At 53.2% G+C, this 19,137-nt stretch overlaps 1 protein-coding gene across 1 annotated transcript; it reads right to left on the bottom strand.

Moving 5' to 3' along the window:
- Window positions 1–1,024: 1,024 nt before the first annotated feature.
- LOC113423365 (PH and SEC7 domain-containing protein 4) lies at window positions 1,025–17,611 on the bottom strand. Its single transcript, XM_087969565.1, is given in 18 exon segments — window positions 1,025–1,586; window positions 2,886–2,937; window positions 2,939–3,027; window positions 3,246–3,390; window positions 4,054–4,199; window positions 5,445–5,515; window positions 6,062–6,225; window positions 7,180–7,223; window positions 7,994–8,083; window positions 8,288–8,346; window positions 9,652–9,764; window positions 10,569–10,649; window positions 11,346–11,543; window positions 11,817–12,258; window positions 12,369–12,426; window positions 13,208–14,285; window positions 14,782–14,924; window positions 17,474–17,611. Coding segments are annotated over 16 exon segments (2,964 nt in total). The 5' UTR covers window positions 14,171–14,285; window positions 14,782–14,924; window positions 17,474–17,611; the 3' UTR covers window positions 1,025–1,337.
- Window positions 17,612–19,137: the final 1,526 nt, after the last annotated feature.

A 19,137-nucleotide genomic window follows, 5' to 3' on the forward strand; every position in this document is an offset into this window, starting at 1 on the left:
TGCCTTGGTGGCTCACTTCAAGGCACCTGGGTCCCCCTGCATTTCACACACACTGTTGTAAAAGTGTTTGGCCCCTGGCCACCTACTGCTGAAAGTACCTAAGAATACTTAGCATCTGTTGTGCCTCAGAATTTCCCTCCTTAGTAACCCCCTTGCAAAGTAGGTTTGCAATTGTCTGATGGTAATAGCGAGGATAGACACCTTATAAACATCTCCCGCAGCTTAGGCAACGGCACGTGTATCACGGATGCCTGCGAAGACTTTCTGCCCCGGGAAGAAATGCTAAATCCTTATCCAAGAATGATCGCATTGCTATAGAGGTGTATACCACAGACACCCCCCACCCCACAACCGAAGAGAGGAAACCGATTAGAGAGTAAGTCAATCCCCTCAAAGTTACGTCTCCCTCATCCTTCTCTTCCCTAGGCTGAGCATCCCTCCTAGCTCCCTCAATCGCTCATCATACAATTTGACTCCAGATCCTCTGTTGTTGTTGCCCTTCTTTGCACGCTTTCTAGGCTCTTCAACATCCTTTTCATGTTGTGGTGACCAGACTGGGTGCAGGATTCCAAGTGCAGCCTCACCCATGTGGTATAAATCTTGATTCTATCCCTTCGTTGGTGCAGCCCAGGGTTGCGTTGGCTTTTTTTGCAGCTGCAGCCCATTTGCTGGCTCATAAATGGTGGCCCATTGGGACACCTAGATCTCTCTAGAAACAACACAGACCAGTGTCTGTACTACACGGAGTAAATTTTTGCTTGAGGGGGATGGAGAGGGTGACAGCAGACCAGGGCAAGATGAGAGGTGTCATTTCAGGGATCTCAAGAAGGCAGGCAGACCTGGCAGCTGGCTACAAAGCTGTCACGTCGCCTTATCTCCTCTGCAGGTATCACGTCTTAAAGGTCCCCAAAGTCTCTGGGTGCAGCGAGGAGAGGAAGTGCCCAGAGGCCACGCCTCCCAGCCGCAGAGCTCCTCCCCCAACAGGGCGGGGCTCAAAAGACACACCCAGGAAAAGAGTCCAGGCTCCTCACCCTCCTATTCCTTTTATTGCACACAGACCTCCGGTTTGCCCTGAGTAGCGCCAGAGAAGATTTTGAAGGGGAGGCAAGTCGGGTCGAGGAGCAGAGCTGAAGAGCACTGCCCAAAAGCATCTCCGGAGCGAGAATCTGGAGGCGGCCGAAAGGGGCTCCGGGCCAGAATCTTGGCGCTGAGCTCGCCCGGATGGAGACCTGACCTGGCGTCCAGCCGAGGCAACTGCTGACCGTCCTGGCTTGAGCCAACCGCCCCCCGCCAGTCCTCCTCCTGCATCCCCAGAGGGGCCAGGAGAGCCGAGCCGGTCATAGCAAGTGCTTGTTGCGCTTGGGAATGATTCTGCGAACAGTCCTGCGTTCGGAGATGTTGCGCTTCACCTTGGCCCCCCCCGCAGGAGGCCCATCCACGTTGAGGGAAGGGCTGGAGTGGGACTTCTGCAAACTGGGGCAGGTCTCGGCCACGGCTGCCAGCCGGGCCTCCCATTGGTCCAGGTCTTCTGTGCTGCAGCCAAGCTTCACCTCCAGGAGCTTCACGTACGTCTCGTAGCGGCGTTTCTGCATGGGGCGAGAAGGGGCCAAAGGGTCGGAATCCGGCTCCATGGCGGAAAGAGAGGAAGCCGTGGAGACTCTTCGCTGGAAATGCTGAACCGGAACGTTTCCGGCAAAGCTCTCCCGGGCTTGGACCCGTTGTAGGATGCTATTTGGGGGCACAGATTTTCCCCCCTTCCTCTCTCGTATCCCACAAATAGGGAGGGACACAGCGAACATCTCCGTCGCTTACAACTTGGTATCTAAAATTCTGTATTCATGGTTGTGTGTGTGTGTGTGTGTGTATGTTTTTGCACCAAGACAAATTCCATGGGTGTCCAATCACACTTGGCCAATAAAGAATTCTATTCTATCCTTATTCTATTCTTATTCTATTCTTATTCTATTCTATTCTCTTCTCTTCTCTTCTCTTCTCTTCTCTTCTCTCTCTCTCTCTCTCTCTCTCTCTCTCTCTCTCTCTCTCTCCCTCTCTCTCTCTCTCTCCTGACTTGAACAGATAACTAGAGGTCGTACAGAGGAAGAGGGATATTCTGAAAGATAACAGCCACGTGAACAGAAAAGTGGCCAGGGACAAGTACTGCAGAGAGATGGATCTGCAAATTCCTTAAAAATGACACTGCCATTCTCAACAGAGGGGTGTGTGTGTGTGTGCGTGCCATTCAAAACTCAATGAGCCGTTACCTCCCACTGTAGGAAAGGTGCCACCGGAGGATGGCCCTCCCCAGCAGACCAGACCAGCCCACCCCACTCGCCCCCCCCTCACCCCCTCTCCAGGGGTGGGATTCTACCAGTTCACACCTATTCGCTAGAACTGTTAACATTCTAAGCATTTCGGAGAACCGGTTGTTAGAAGAAATTACTGGGCTAATCCTGTAAGAAAGGCAGGAAGGAAACATTCTGGTGTTGCTTGCAGAAACTGCCTCTCCATTAACCCTTATTACATTCTTGGCAGGACTAGACTTCCTGTTTCAGGAACTTCTGGAGTTCCCCCTCCTTTGCTGGTACTTTGTTGTGTGGAGTGACCATTCAAAGTTACAATGGCACTGAAAAAAGGGACTTATGACCATTTTTCACACTTCTGACTGTTGCAGCATCATGAGAGGCCATGCGAGGAGATGCGTGCCTCGATGTGAGTGATGTTGAGTTGGCCACGCCCAGCCAGTGACATGACCACCAACTCATGTCCACCCAGTCACATGACCACCAAGCCACGCCCACCATCTAAGCCACACCCACAGAAACGGTTGTTAATTTGAATCCCACCCCTGCCCCCTCCCCCAGAACGGACGGACTCCACCCACTCACCTCGTAGAGCAAGTACTCCTTCCTGAGTTGGTACTCCTCCAGATCCCTCCCCGCCCCGCTTCTCGGGCAGATTCCGCTGGAGCTCCAGCAGTTCGTGGGACATCCTGTCCATGCAGGCTTCGTGGGCCAGGTGCTGGTCTTCCTACAGAGACAGGGAAAGGCTGCAGCCTGGCCCCGAGGCAGGTGCCCCAGTTCTCTCCCCCCCCACCCCACCTAGGTCATCGGCTGTGCTGAGCTGTGCCACTGGAACTCCCCCCCCAAGACACAGCCACGCTTCCCCCCGCAGGGACCTGCCTTCGGTCCTGGCATTTCTTAGAGACTTCATCTAAACCACTTCCGTCCTCCGGTCACTCGACTTACTATGGAATTCTTGCAGGGAGCGGTTGGCAAAATGGGCCTTATGAATCTCCTTTGGGAGCCCACAGCTGCGGGGAAGGGTGGGGCGGAGAACATGGCTGCCACAAGGTTGATGCGAGAAATCCATGAAGTCATCTCTTCGGAAGTTCTAGAAAAGTAGAATTGGACTTTCTGAATCGGCCCAATTTGGGGAAGTAGCAAAATAAACCCAGCCACAAATGGGGAAACCATCCCTCCAAAATGTTTAAAACTGGCCCAAGTCAACATTGGGTATGAATGCATCTGCTGGATCTTTACCCACTCTGATTAAACGCGTTATGTGATCACAGCTCAATAATCCGGATCAATGCACAACACATTCCTGATCAGTTTGCCCAGGCTGCACCCCGGAGTCCCTCCTGCTCCAGGGAATCCCATTTGCATTTCCCAAGAGCCTCTTTGTGAAGAAAACTCGAGGGCGAGAGGCAGTCGGGTTTCTACTGTGTGTTGCCAAAACAGCTTTGAATAAATAATAAGATAGAAAAGAAAGGCCGAATTGTGTAGATAATTCGAACGGCATCATGACACTTTAACCACCAAGTTGCTAATATTCTGGAGTGGCCAATGTCCTGTAAGTCCAGAAATTTTCGGTCTGGATAAAAGAGACGTGCCTAGGGCCCTACTAAGGGGTCCCACAAAGAGGAAGAAGAAGGAGGAGGAATCTAGGGAAGGGTCCCCGTTTCTTATTTATCCATGATTTCCGCCGCTCTTCCACACGAGGCGCTGGGAAGGGGGGCCGGGGGGAGCTTCCTTGAGGCCCGTGGGAACTCACGGGGCTTGGAAGAGGAAGATGTGCCAGTCTGCAGTCTGGAGCCGGAAGACATTTGGCCTTTTGGTGTATTTGCTGGCTGTCTCTGCCAGGGCATGAGGTATGCCAATGAGCTCCTCCGAGCCAGACACCTCCGACTGCTGCTCATCCTGTACGACAGCCAAAAAGAAAAGCACACTCAGCATCCCTCTTGGGTCCGTCCTGGGAGGGGCAGGTACGTTCACGCAGAGGAGATGGTTTTTTTTTTTGGGGGGAGAAGGGGGCATGTGACGTCCAGTTGTGAACAAGCACCAACCTCCCTTGGCACCACCCACTTCCAATTTAGCTCCTCCTGCCCTCTTCCTTCTCCGTAACAGCCAGTGCTTCTCAACCTGAGCACCTTTAGGATGGCTGGACTTCAACTCCCAGAAGTCCATCTGAATTTTGATCACATGACCATGGAGAAGCGGCAAAGGTCGTAAATGGGAAAAGTGGTCATAAGTCACATGTTTCAGTGCCGTTGTAACTTTGAACAGTCACTAAACGAACTTGTAAGTTGAAGACTAACTGTATGCAGAAGCTTTAAGTAATATTTCCTGACAGTGAGAACAATTAATTGCCTCCAGAAGTTGTGAATGCTCCAACAGTTGGTAGTTTTTAAGAAGATGTTGGATAACCATTTTGTCTGAAGTGGAGTAGGGCTTCCTGCCTGGGCAAAGGGTTGGACTAGAAGACCTCCAAGGTCCCTTCCAACTCTGTTATTCTACTTTACTCTATACTCTACTCTACTCTACTCTCTATTCTATTATTTTTTTATTCCATTGTACTCTACATTCTATTCTATTCTAATTCTGTTCTGTTCTATTTTATTCTCTATTCTATTCTAATTCTAATTCTATTTTCTATTCTATTCTTATCCACCATCTATACCCATCTATGTATCTTTAACCACTTGGAGCTACAAGTCCCCCTTTTTATCCTTCATTCTCTTGGAGAAGACAGCCTTCCCGTCACTCCGATTTTATCCAGCCTTCCGCCGTGTCCCTAAGCAGTGGGGGGGGGTCTCCCTCCTGCCTCCCTCCAGTTCCCCTCGCTTATTCTTAAGGCAGCCCCAGCAGCCCTTTCTGGCGCTTTCCTTCCTTGCACGCCAGAGAGAGTCTTCCGCCGTCAGCTTACAGCCCTTTCTCGACATCCACTGATGGGGGCGTTAAAGAGCCCATTTGCGAAGAGCCCTTGTGAGCCTCCGCCAAGGGAGGATGGGCTGTTCGGAGTCGGCCTTTAGCAGCCACACCTTCAGGAATTCCCCCATAGTCTGCTTTGGGTGAGCCACTCCAAGCCCCCCGTCTGTGGCCTGAGGTGGGGCAGCCCTGGAGAAGGAAGGCGCTTCCACCCCCACACACCTGGCCCCCTCTTACCTTGAGGAAGTACAGCACCGTCCCCTTCAGCACAGCATGGAAAGTCTTCCAGCTTCGCTTTCCCCAGGGAGCTGCAGGGAGGGAGGGAGGGAGGGAGGGAGGGAGGGAAGGGCGGTCGGTTGCTTTCCTCTGGCCGGCTTGCCCTCCCCCGCTTCCTCCAGGTTGGGCAGTCCAGCGCAGGGGCCTCCAACCTCGGCCACTTTCAGCCTGGTAGACTTCAACTCCCAGAATTCCCCAGCCAGCTTCACTAGGCTTCAACTCTCTGCCTGCTTACTCTCTTGTCATCCCTTCCTCTGCAATCTCTCCACGCCAGGGGGAGCAGGAGAGAGAGAGAAAAAAAAACCAACAGGCATGGTGGAATGGGGGATTCTGGGAGTTGAAGTCCACCAGGCTTAAAAGTGGCCGAGATTGGAGGCCCCTGGTCCAGAGGGCTGGGCAGTTTGGATCTTGACCTTAGAGCGCCCTCCTCAACCTGGCACCAAGCGGCTGACCGGAGCTTCCGCAGCAGGTGGGCAAGAGGGCAAGAGAGCCAGGCTGAAGCCCCCAGCTGGCTCCCACAAGAGACGCTGCCGGCCCCGAGAACCGCCCGTCCAGGGCCACCACGCTGCTGCACTCACTCTTCTTGCCATCGGCCTCCGCGTGGACCTTGCGGGCAAGGAGGCCCTGCTGGTACACTTTTGCCCCCTGGTCCTGGCAGACGGTCAGGAAAGGGTTGGTTTTCCTCTGGCTGTTGGTGGGGCTCAAGAGGATCTTGGCATCGACCGTCTCGTCCTCCTCATCCCTGCAGGGAAGGAACAGAAATTTGGCACAGGCTGCATATAGGGGGGGAAAAAAGCCATGTAAAAGAGGGGGGGAAAGGCTAATTTTGGATGAATTAATTACACGAAGGGCCAAAATAAGAGGTTGGGAGGGAAAAAAAATCTGTCTTTAGAGTGGAATGGAAGAAAATGCTACTCAGTCTTAACCTGCAGATGCTTTTCCAATGTAGAGCCAGTTTGGTCTGGTGGTTAAAAGTACCAGGTTAAAAAGCAGGTGACTGCGAATCCAAGTTCTGCCTTAGACACGAAACCGGTTGGGTGTCTTTGGGCCAGTCCTTCTCACAAGGAGGTTGTTGTGGGGAAAAGAGGAGGAGGAGGAGGAGGAAGGAAGCGCGTTGAATATGTTCACCGCCTTAAGTGATTTGTAAAACGAGCAAAGGTGGGATAAAAATTAAATAAAGAATAAAAGTAAACTGAAGGAAGTATGAAAGACAGCCTTCACAATTCGAAAAAAACCCCGTGTTTTTCTGTCATGCCACTTGGGCATTCATTCCTCCTGCCCTCTGGCAGCGTTAAACCTTCGGGGGGGGGCGGAATCCTGAACTCTTAAGCCCCCTCTTCCCTGAGCGGGCTGACCTGAAGTTGGGAAACATTATTTGGGCCGCCTCCTTTCCTGGGGCAGCACAAGCAGGATCCTGGGGTCAGTTTGAGGCACGATTTAGGCTTCCTGTAGGGGCAAGCAAGCTCCCTCCCCACCAAGTTTTAATTTTTGGAACCGTTCCTTTCTCCTTGTCCTTCCTGACAACTATCCCTACTGAAAACTGCCCAAGTAAAGACCGGGTCACCATAGTCCACCCCCCCCATCTCCTTTATAAGGGGGAGGGGAGAGGTCCAAGGGCTCCCCTGCCTTCCCTCTTTGACCTCAGCCCTCCCCCGCCCTGCCCCGCCCATCCCTCAGGTATCCGGCTTTTACTTACGTAGCCCATTCCAGTTTCTCATGGCGGATGGAGCTGTACAATGCCTGGATGGATAGAAAAAGGGCTGAGCTGTAAGGCTTCCTCCCTGCACCTCACCCCCATCCTTCAAGAAAAGCTCCCTGCCCCACCCCCCACCCCCAGAACTGCCGCTTTGGGGGGGGGTCTGCTCTCAAAAGTACTGCCAATCCTTCCTCCGCTATTATTATCAGCTAGACGCCGTCACCTTTCCGGAAGAGTCCAGGCACCCCCTCACCTGGTCTGTGGCTGGGCCCAGCCCTCCGACTGACTCGGCAGACGTCATCAGGGTCGTCAGGGCGTGGATTTGGGGGGGAGGGCGTCTCACCCCCTCCCTGAGGCCAGGCCCTCGATCTCACTAGTGCTCCACGCGGGACTAGTTGGGGGGGGGGGGGCTTTTGTCCTCAGTTGGGCGGTTGTTGCAGAGGGAAAGTGCGGCTGTGCCCAAACCCCAGGGGTCCTCGCAGGCCCCCCTGATGAAGTGGACTCTCCTGCTGTACACAACGGCTGGCGGAGGCCCTTTGGGAGATTCTGCCGTCCCCTTGAAGAAACGGCCCTCCCTGGATCTTCCATTTCCCTTGCAAGCAGCCTTGGAAGTCAACCAAGGTGGACGTGGACATTCCAACAGAAAGGAATGAAACAGCACCTGATCTTTTTAGGGGGGGGGGGGTGGAGGGAGGGAGGGAGGAGAGACAGCCATGCCGAATTAGAGCTTCCTCTCCATTGGCCATCCTGGCTAGGCGTGAGGCTCCACAGGCAGAGCGCTCCCTGCCTGCACAGAAGGAGAAGCTGCGCCTACCTTCAGCAGCTCTTTGGGGAAGTCGTTGCCCTCATTGAGGCCTGTGAGATTCACAACGAAGTCCTGACAGCTCATGCTCCGGCCAATGTTCTGATGCCAGAGGTGAGAGAGAGAGACAGAGGGAGAGCTGAAGTTGCTGCACTCTCCATATTGGACCCATATCCGTCCCCCCGTATGGGCACCCATAGATCCCCTCCCACAAACAGGGGGCCATCGGAGTGGCTTTCCTCCGTCCAGGGGCCCAGGTGAGAGAGAGGAGAGCCAGGGCTCCTTCCTCCGTCAGCGTCTCCTCACCTGCCCGTGCAAGTCGGTGTTGAGGAGCATCATGGCACAGGTGAGGGTGTGCACGGCATCTGCAGAGCAAGAGGAGGTTCAAGAGAGATTCCTTAGGCTTCTCCCACAACGGACTGGAAACGGCAGCAAAATATCCTCCGTTCGAAGAAAAGGCCAGGAGAAAACGAGCTGAATCTGAAGATTTGCCGTCAGCTGTTCTGTTCTCTACCAGGGGAACCGGAAGTGCTGACTTCCTTCTTCCCTCAGGCAGACATTTTGTGGTGTTCCTAAGTGTCGCGTCTTCTTCCAGCAGGGCCCCCAGCCCCACTGCCCACTCCCCTCCTGCTGCTGGTCCATCCCTCCTTCCTTTTCCTCCCCGCTTTCCCAGCCTTAGAGCTTTCTCCAGGTTTGGCACAGTACGCCTGAGAGGGGATAACTTGAGCCTGGCTCCTCAGGAGGGACCTCCGGATTGAGATGGAGTCAGGCCCCCTCTCTCTTGGCCTTCTGACGGGGCACGCGGTTTTCACTGCCCGGTTCTTCAGGGGTCAACTATCTTGTCCCCTTTCCTGTAGCATCTCTTTTTCTTCCCCCCCAAACTCAAGGTCTTTCCTAGTGTGAAGTCCTGATATTTGTTTCAGAATTGCATTCATTCTCTGTATTTGCTTTGACTGCCTTCCTTGCAGAAATCGTTTCTGCTTGCAGTACCTTGTGGTTTGACTTGCATTTATTAGAGCCGCCGGTCCCAAGAGACTCTGGGCAGCTTACAAAAAAAAAAACACTAATTCTAAGTTAAAACAATTAAAAACACAGAACAGTCCAGATTAAATTGCTTATCAGTGGAAGGCAGTTTATATATAATTTAATTCTAATTTTATTAATTTTTTTAGTTCAGTTTAAGAGGAAGGCAGTCACTTGCTCCTATTCTTTAAGATTATTATCAGCTTTGCATGTTCTGGTTGTTCTTAGGAAGTAACAAAAAATGCAAACAAACATTGCAAGTTTATTTTCACTTTCCCTTCTTAAGACAGTATCGGTGCAAAGGTTTATTTATATCTCCTCCTTTTATGAGCTTTTCACTAGACGTACAATCTTAGGGGAATTCTTTTAAAGATTCCCCTTGAACCCCCCACCTCCCACAAGCTACACTCCAGTTCAGGGGTCTCCAACCGTGGCAACTTTAAGACATGTGGACTTCAACTCCCAGAATTCCTCAGCCAGCTACTATCCTAAGAGAGAAGTTATTCCACTCTGGATTTTGAGCCTGGGTTTTCTCTGATTGGAAAAGTAAGGATCCCACCTCCAATCCCACCTTTGGGGCCAGAATAAAAGCAGGTGGAGCCCAAGAGCAAAGCTTAGCCCCACCAGGTGTGGGCCGAGCGTCTCACCTGGACTCAGCGAGGCCTCTGGATTGCAGCAATGGTAGCGCTGAGAGAAATGCATCAGGATCCGCTCCCGCTCCTGAGTCTCCCCGGTGAGCACAAAGGACTTCAGGAAGGACCTGCCAAGAGGAGGGGAAGGTCAGAAGGGGGGCTGGGGGGGTTTCCTTTCCCCAGGATTGGAACACAGCAGCAGCAGGAGGAGGAGGAGGAGGAGGAGGCCTGGGGAAGAGCCACCCGCGGGGGAAGGGGACAACTCCTCATGGCCAACTCGGTGCAGGACAATTTAACGATTTTATTTAATTAATTTAATTAATTTAATAAATAAAAATTAATTGTAGCCCTTCTCATTTCACTCTGCCCCTCCTTTTTGTGTCCTTTCTTTAACGATTCTATTCCACCATTTCTCTGACATTAGCGTAACTCCTGTCCTGTGGTAAGTTGGCCGTGGCGAGTTGGCCGTGGCCAATGGTCATAGACCGATTCTCCCTCAGGGCTTCCGCTTGGCATGGGGACAATACAAGGGGGCTGACATCCTGAGGCCGGGAGGCGCTTCTACCTTCTCCCCACGCTCCCTTTTAATGTGCCGAGAACTGAGGAGACGCAAGGCACAGAGCCTCCCCTGCTCAACGGTTTCAAGGGTTTTCCTGGCATCCAGGTCCCCCCCTGCGGCTCCAGGAAGGCCTCCAAACCAAGCAGGCCTTGACCAGGAGCAGAGCTGCAGGGAGAGGCCAGTCTTTTCTCCCCGTTATCATTTCGGTTGCCCCTTCCCAGCCCTCCGTCTTGGCCTCCTGGACTTGGGAGAGGGAAGGGCGCCCTCCCCTCCTCATCAGGGAGGGCAGGAAATGCACATTTGGCCGTGGACTATGGAGTTTCACTTCCCCTCTTGAAAATGGGAAGGCAGCCCCAGGGAAAGAGAAGGTTACCTCAGGGCCTGATCCAGAGTTTTGGCAGAGAAGTGGAAGAAGGAGAGGTAGGCCTCAGCGACCATCTGGCTGAAGGGGTTGCTGTGGACAAATGTTCAGGGAGAGCTCAGAAAACCCCAAACGTACCAAGAGAACCCCTCTTCCTCCTCCCTTCCTCCTCCTCCTCCTCTTCCTCCCTTCCTCTTCCTCCTCCCTTCCTCCTCCTCCTCCCTTCCTCCTCCTCCTCCCTTCCTCCTCCTCTTCCTCCCTTCCTCCTCCCCCCTTCCTCCTCCTCTTCCTCCTCTTCCTCCTCCTCCCTTCCTCCTCCTCCTCCCTTCCTCCTCCTCCTCCCTTCCTCCTCCTCTTCCTCCCTTCCTCCTCCTCCTCGGGGTTCCTCACACCTGCCTGGCCGTGGAAGATCCTATGCAAAAATCCAAGCAGAAAGAGAGAAAAAACGCTACTGCCGCCTCCATTCAGCCCCTTTGGCCCTTTTGCTCTTACTGCTTCCCCCTCATCTTTCCCTCAGCTGGGACTCCAGCAGCCTGTCCTCAGAAGATGCAGAAGTTTTTACTCTGCCGCCTGCTCAAAACACGCTCCGTTCTTAGCTTTCAGCCAGCTGAGGGCCACAGGTCTGGAAATGCATTGGCTGCTTCTTCGGGTGATGAAAGAACGACTTAAAACTCAGCCTGGTGTGTCTGTGTGTCTGTGTGTGTGTCCCCGTCCATACCGTGCACGCCAAGAAAAGTGACAAACATTCAAATCCCCAAACGGAAGGAGGCGTGAAGACTTTCATCTTACTTCTTCTGGAGAAAGGCAGCCACCTGAGATTTCCTGAAGCCGTCCAGGTGGTAGAGGCGAGCTGCCAGCCTCTGGGCTGCGGCCAGGTCTCCCGAGGTGCCGTTTGCCAGGAGCAGGCTGCCATTGGCTTCTGCGGAGACCTTGGCAGGCGGGCTCTGCCCCGTTCCGCCAAACTCCCCTCCAGCTTCTTCATGGCAGCTGCGGAGGGTGGGGAGAGAGAGAGAGAGAGAGAGACAGGGACTCTTGTCATAGTGCCAGAGAATAAAGGCCGACCCGTGAACGAAAGTCCCCACGAGGCAAGCCAACCCTCTGGTGGCTGCAGGATGGAAGCCCAGTCCCTCCAGGGAGCTGCGGGGTTGCATCCTGGCCCAGGCCCACCTTCCCACCTGAGCAGGAGGACGCTGCGCGGGGAGAGACGGCCAGAAAGGCCAACGGCCCCAAGAGGCATATAAAACAAGAGCGTATCCTTACTGCAATGCCGGCTCTTCTCCTCTGCCTTTCGGCCTCCCGTCGCTTTGCATAGCTGGCAGCTCCACCATGCTGCATCTCTCGACTGAGCTCGGCGGCTTCCGCTCTGCACCACAGAGCGGGCTGGGGAGCACATCTGCTCCGCTGACGTCCTTCTGCGGGGAGGAAGTTCTTTCAGGCTCCTCTAGCCAGGTGCGGGGAGGCGAAGGAGGGTGGCCGCGGGGCGAGGCTCGTGGCTCCAACCTCTCTTGCTGCAGACTCTGCCCTGCAGCAGGAGCCGAGGGGACCTGGACGCTGGAAGGGACGCAGCCCCTCGTCCCCGGAGACGCAGGCCTGGCAGCGGGGCAGCTCTGCGTGGACTCTTGCAGCAAAGGAGACATCAGGGAAGGGCCGGAGGTGGAGAACAGCAGGCCTTCTGCCGGCAGATACCCAGGTGGAGGCGGCTCTGTACGTGGACCAGAGGGACAAGTCAGCCACAAAGCGGCTTCCTTCCCACACCTGGCAAGACCGCAGGGCATCGTCTGATGCTCTTGGGAAGAGCAGAGCGAGACTTACCTGGAGTGATGCTTTCCAGAACGTCCCCTTGGAGGGGATCCAGGAAACAGCCCTCCGCCTGGAAGGCAAATATTGGTAGTCACAAAAGGCTGGGAGAGCTTCTCTCTCTCTCTCTCTCTCTCTCTCTCTCTCTCTCTCTCTCTCTCTCTCTCATACATACACACACACACACACGTGCCCTGCCTTCCTGTACATTTCCATCAGGAACGGGTTTCCAAGCATTTCCGAAGAACTGTGGGGAGAACATCAGCCACAGGGGACAGAAGCCAAACCAGCCCTGCCTGGTGCAAACGGACTTGCAGGTGGTTCTGAGGCTGTGTCGTTGAAGGTTAAGGGCCTGGTTTATGTGGAAGAGCTTATCTGTGCCATCTACCAGGGAAAGGGTATCTTCACGCAGCTGCTCCTAGTTCGCTCTCAGAAACTGTCCTCCCGCTGCCTCCAGGTCTCAAGGATTTCCAGGACAAGAGGCCTGGCGGTTGATACAAGGGTAGTAGCCCTTAACAGTGGCCCACATCTGCATGCAGCCTTAATAGTGAGCCAAAACAAGGGAGCGGTTTAATTTGGACACGAAGGTCTCTTGCAGCCCCAGCGCCTCTTACCCTCGCCCTGGGAGAGGGGTTGGGCAGCTGGTGGGATGCATTCTTTTGTTGGAGAAGACGGGGCCTAAATAGGAATTAAAGCTCCAACTAAGCTCAAGTGAAGCCACAGCAAACACAGCAGGAGGCTCATGAGTCTACTGCCATAGAAGCAGCCCTGGGAGCTTCTGCATCAAGAGACAAATTCCTGGTGCGTTGAATTACGCTTGGCCATTCAGGCAGCAATGAGGACGCCCCTCTTACCTCTGAATTCTCATCCCAAGAGCAGGTGATTTCAAGATCTCTTTCTGTAATTATCAGTGGGGACAAGGAACGATAATGGGGCACGTAACTTGGAAAAGAACAGGTGGATGTGTCCTCGTTAGCATCCGGACCACATGAAGAAAAATAACGCCTGCCCACAGGGCTTATTGCCACCTTGGCCTGGGAAAACAAGTCACCGTGATGGTTTCCAGAGCCCACTTCACTTTTGCCATCTTTCTTGTAATTCTCAGTGGACGTTTCTTCTTCCGATTGTGACCATGGAACTTGTCCTTCAAAAGTTCTGGTTAAGTGAGGACTTTCCTGAAAGAGGGGATTATTGAAAAATAAGTATTCAACCTCCTCCTCCTCTTCCTCCTCCTCCTCCTCACTTCCTTCCTCCTCCTGTTTCTCTAAATTCTCTTCTGGCTCCTCCTCACTATCACTTGCCAGGAGGGAAGGATTGTTGATGGTAGCTGAGTCCAGGGATTCAGAATTCACACTGTGAGCCTGCAGAGATTCTTCCTGCTTATCCAACTCCTCCTGAAGATCTAAGACACACAACTGAGCTTGCAGGATACCAGCCCAAAAAACAGACTGGGTAGCGTCATTATTACGTGTATCCTGAGTTTTCAAGTTTTTTATTGTCTCGAAAGGCTGGCCAGATCTCTCAGAGAAGTCCAAGCCCAGTTCAGGGTGCAGCAGTTCAAGATTATTCTGCATTAACACTGGAATGGATTTCTCAGAGGGGGTTTCCCTTCTGCAGAGAACACCCCCCAATCTGTCCTGTACAAGACCCAAAGAAGGAGGGGGAACGGCATCTTCACCCCGGCAGGCTCCAGAAAATGCAAGCGGATCCCAAGTCTGTTTCAAGGCCTCTCCCGGGTCCGAGCTCGCTTCCTTTGTTCTGTCATCAGATGACACATCCATCACGTCGGAGGTACTGGAGCGTCCGGGGTACTCCATTCTAGCATTGGACCGTGAAAACTGGCACAGGGGCAACTAGGGTTCCAGTCTGGTTTTCAGTAGGCCGAGAAATACGGGTCTTTTAAAAGCAATCTCCATCATTTCCCTGTTTGGCCTGCAAAAGAGAAAGTAGGAATATGTTTAACAGTTGCTCCAAAGGAATAGCTTCAGGGTCTGCTTCTGACTTTCTTTAATGAGAAGCAGTATCCAAATATTTCAAAGATTTAAATAATTACACAGATCAATTAGAAAAACAGCTAAAAGTTGCCAAATATAAACTGCTGGAAAAAACAGCCCCCCGTGCCAGTATAAACCCCTGCAGATGCCATCTCCTGCATTTTGCACATCAAGATTTAGGATATGGTCACAACAAATATAATACGGATTGGTGTAGATGAGAAGGGAAACCAAGTGGCTATTAAAGAGCCAGGAAGCGTATTCTTTGAACTGTTATCTTTCATGGCACTCTGGCCTTAGTCCCAACCCCACCCCCAATCCTCACTCACCCTTTATCAAACAATCTTTTAGCAGTGAAGGCTTTAGTCATCTTTAAGTGATGGGGGGTGGGGTGGAGAACTTGATTAGGCTGGGTAGTTATTTCCACTACTTACCACCAACAGGCACAATATGGGACATCCATATTGTTCAAATCCAAGCGGGGTTGCCTCAATAGCTGGACTAGGGGAAACCAAAAGAGGAAAAACAGTTTGATCCCTTACGTACATTCAAATTCAGCTCCTGTCTTTTTCAGCTCCTGCAAAAAACAGTGGAAAAGCAAAATTGCCATGTACGTTTATTTATCAAATTTACATAACTGCCTGTCTCACAAGAAGTGAACTTGCACCGCAACAGGCAAAGCAACGGAGATGGGAAATGAACAGAACTCCAAAAATAACAGAAAGTGTCTTAAAAGGTAATCAGCACGTTACTGATTTATGATGTATTTATTTTATTTATTGGCTGCATATCACTGGCTCCAGGTGGACTCTCTGGCAGCTTGCCAAAGAAGCCTGTAAGATTTTCCCTAATTGTTAGGACAAATTTTTTAAAAACGGTACAGGCAAAGCTGGCTGGGGAATTCTGGGAGTTGAAGTCCTCCAGGCTTAAAGTGGCCAAGGCTGGAGACCCCTGTTCTAGACGACGACAATGTCACTGCAAATGTAAAGACACAAGCCACCCTCCAGCTCACCCATGCGACCCTCCCCTCCCAGGCCTGTGGGGCTGGGGAAAAAGCCTCTCATTATCGCTGTTCAACTGCCCCCTTGGCAGTTTTGCCAGTACGCCTCTTAAATAAGCACGGCACACAGGGACTCCCCAGCCATTGCCAATTTGGCACCCACGCACCTTCCCTGTGTTGGAGTCCCTTGAGGTCATCCAACCCTGCAACATAGGGAGGAGGCTCAATTGGCCTTCTGGACAGGAGTGATGTCCCGATTCCAGGCTGACCAATAGTGTAACAGAGGAGAGTCCAAAATCTGTGCAAAACCTAGTGGCCAATGGCCTCTACTACCCCGGTAAGCTATTCCCGCTTTGCAGGGAGCGAATGCAGAGGGTTAATTATGGATTTTAAGAAAGATAGATTGGTAACTCAAAGAGCTTCTTCAGCGGATGAAATTATTCTGGGGCAAAACAGGTTCAAAAGAAAGTCAGCCTGTTTTGAGCCTCCTGGGGCAGAAAGTAAATTAAAAGAAGAGCCCCGAGTGATCGGACTAGGAAATTGTTCTTCTGTCTTGAGCTTTCATCCTAAACAGGAAGGCATAATAGCTCATTTATTTTGGCATTCCAGCAAATATTCCTGATGCTTTTAATCCTTCCCTTGAAACAGCAAAACAGCCCAAGAATTAGGCGTCTTCCTCCCATCCAGCTTTCCCGGGAGCTGCAGGGAAGGGATTCCCAGAGCTTCCCCTCCCCCCCACCCCGTTATGGCTTCAGAAAGCAGGGGCCCTTCAGAGGCTGCCCAGCCGGGCCCTTCCGCCTTGAAAAGAAACTTGAAACTCCCAGAATCCCCCAGCCAGCTTTGAGTTGCCGTCCTCCAGGCTTAAAGTGTTTTAATTATTATCCCCCGTTTTTAGGAGACTCTCCTCCTCCTCGGGAGCCGCGTCCAGGCCCGTCCTCGGCCTGCTCTTTCGCCCGAGGAAAGGCGCCCCGCCCCGGCTACGACCCCCGACCAAGGAGGAGGGCCCCCTTCCTCCCCTCCGCCCCAGGAGCCTCCCCGCTCGCGGGCATCGCGTGGGGGTCGCCGCCGGAGCCCCGTCCGAGGTCGGAGCCGAGGAGCGGCCGCCCCCTGCCGGGACCGCCAGCCCGGGCCCCGACGCCCCTCCGGAGGGGCGGCCTCGGCGGAGCGGCCCCGCCGGGCTTCCGGGCAGCCGCTTCCTCCAGGCCGGCCCGGCGGAGGCGCGGCTCCTCTCTGCGGAGGGGTCTCCTCCGGGGGAGGGAGGGAGGGAGGGAAGCGGGCGGGCCGAGGCGCTCCGCCTGGGGAAAGCCCACCCGGGAGGGCCCGGCGCCCACTTACCTCCGCGGGCCCCGCGTCGGCGCCACCGGCCGGCCGGCAGCGTTTCCGGCCTCCGCGCCGCCCGAGCACAAGGCCCGCCTCGCCCGGGAAGGCGGCTCCGAAGCCCCGGGCCCCGCGACGCCTCCCAGGCCGGGCCCCACGAGCCCCGCCGGGGCTGGCGGTGGGCCGCTCCCGCAGCAGACCCGGCTCTCTCCCCGGCCCTGCGGAGGGGTCCCGGCCGGGGAGGCTCCGGGGGCCCCTGCAGAGGCGAAGGGAAGCCGGGCTGGTCCCTGCTGGCCTCGGAGTCCGGGCCGGGGACGGGTCGGCGTTCCCCCACCGTCCCCCGGGGCCCGCCCTGCCTTGGGACGGGCGCGGAATTGGGGGCCCTCCAGGCTCCCCCCGAGTCAGGGGCTCCCCCGCAGCCCCAGGGGAACTAAGGTTTTTTTTTGCCAGACCCAGAAGTGGGGAGGGCACCGTGGGAAAGATACAGGGGGCTGGGCAGGTGGGCTGCTAAATGGGGTCCATTGCAGGTGCGAGGAGGGGAAGGGGGGAGGGAAGGCGGCTCCCTGGCTGCCGTTGGCCCCCCAGGTTGGAAGGTCTACCCAGGTGGAGTTGGGGGCCAACTTGGTTGCTGCCCCAGACAGGCCCTCCCCGCTGTCTCTTGCTGGCCCTGACAACTTGATGGCTCCTGTCCTTTGACGCTCCAGAGGTTAGTCCTTTGCAGGGAAGGACGGAGGAGGCATCTGGCTGGGTTTCCAGAGCCCCCAACCCTTCTGGCGCCTCCTTTCTGGTCTCCTCTTTACGGTACTTACCTCCTGTCGGACCTTCCGTCCTCCAGCAGGGATCCCTAGGAATCGGGGCTGCTTCCCCAGAGCCCCTGGTGGGAACAGGGACAGGTCCCGCTTGACCGTTTGCTCTTTTTTGGGTTTTTGTTTTTTACATGATTTTGCAAGAGAACCTGACTCAAGGCCAGTAACTCCGTGACGCCGCCGACCTCCCTTTGAAAGGCCCGAGCGTTCAAAGGAAAGCAAAGGAGCAGCAGGGGAGGCTCTCTTGCCTTGCAAAACACTGTGCAAATGGAGAAGTGCTGCTTTGCCTCCCGCACAGGCTGCATGGCTGCTGCCTGAACCGGAACTTACAGCTCTGGGGTGAGCAGCACAAACCACAAGGGCCCCTTGAGCTACTTTTAAACGGAGGAGGCCGTGAAAGAAGCAGGAAGCCCAAGCAGAACCGGTCTCGGACGGCAAGGCAAGGGAAGGAGGGTGAAGACCGGGTCTCCTCATGGACAGCAGTTTCCTTCCACGAATGCAAGAAACACTAGGCCAGTCCTTCCTTTGAAAACGGTTTGGGGGATCTGCTTCAAAACACACTGAATCGCAGTGCCTCCTTAGAGTGTGAAGCTCCAAAAATAAATAAAAAAGCCATTTTTAAGTGAGCTGCTGCACTCACTGCGGCATGTTTTGAAATACCACTTCCAAATCTTTTCCAAAGCGCATATAAGTTTTACTGAGCAAGCACTGAACAAAGTCTAAAACGATTCAGTAAAAATTGGCATGAAAATGATTTTCCCATTCCTCTCTCCAAACCACAGAGTTGGAAGTTTCCTTGTCTTAATCTTGCTCAAGTAGGAGACCCTATAATGTATCATTTCAGACAAATGGCTGCCCAGTAATGAAGCGCCCACAATTTCTGAAGGCAAGCTATTCCAACTTGGTATCACCTGCAAATTTGATGAGTTTCCTTTCTATTTCCTCGTCTAAATTGTTTATGGAGATATTGAAGAGTACTGGACTAAAAACAGAAGCTTAGGGCACCCCACTTCATAGTTCCCTCCATGTAGATGTAGCTCCCTTAAGGATAGTTTGTCAGCAAGTTATGAATCCATCTGGTGGTGATCTACCTATCCCACATTTCTCTAGCTTACCAGCAAGTAGGTTTCACACTGTCAAATACCTTACTGAAGTCCAAGTATACTATGTCCACAGCATTTGGCTGGTCCACTAATTACTTTGTCAAAGAATGAAATAAGATTTGTTTGGCATGATCTATTTTTGACAAACCCATGTTGGCTTATGGTTATAATTTTGCTTGCTTCTAGGTGTTCTCATATCTTATTATATTTATATAATTTATAGCATTATATTTATAGCTTATTCTATTTTCCAGGAACCTCCCAGGTATTGATGTCAGGCTGACTGGTCTGTAGTTTCTTGGATCTGGTTCCCTCCCACCCTCCTTTTGAAGTTGGGAACCACATCAGCACTTTTCCTGGTGCTTCAGGATCTCTGAAAGAGACGGTTCTTCAATGGTTCTGAGATCACATCTGCCAGCTCCTTCAAAACTCTGGGATGTAATCCATTTGATTATGGTGATTTGAACTCGTCTAGAATGGACAGGTATTCTCTTACCATTTTCTTGATGGTTTCAATTTGTATTCCTAGTCTTTCTTTTACGCTTCTGTTTTTGGTAGGTTGGG

The sequence above is a fragment of the Notechis scutatus genome, chromosome 7 (genome assembly GCF_049901735.1).
Source record: "Notechis scutatus isolate UNSWTSFEM ecotype Mainland chromosome 7, rNotScu1.2, whole genome shotgun sequence".
Classification (NCBI taxonomy): domain Eukaryota; kingdom Metazoa; phylum Chordata; class Lepidosauria; order Squamata; family Elapidae; genus Notechis; species Notechis scutatus.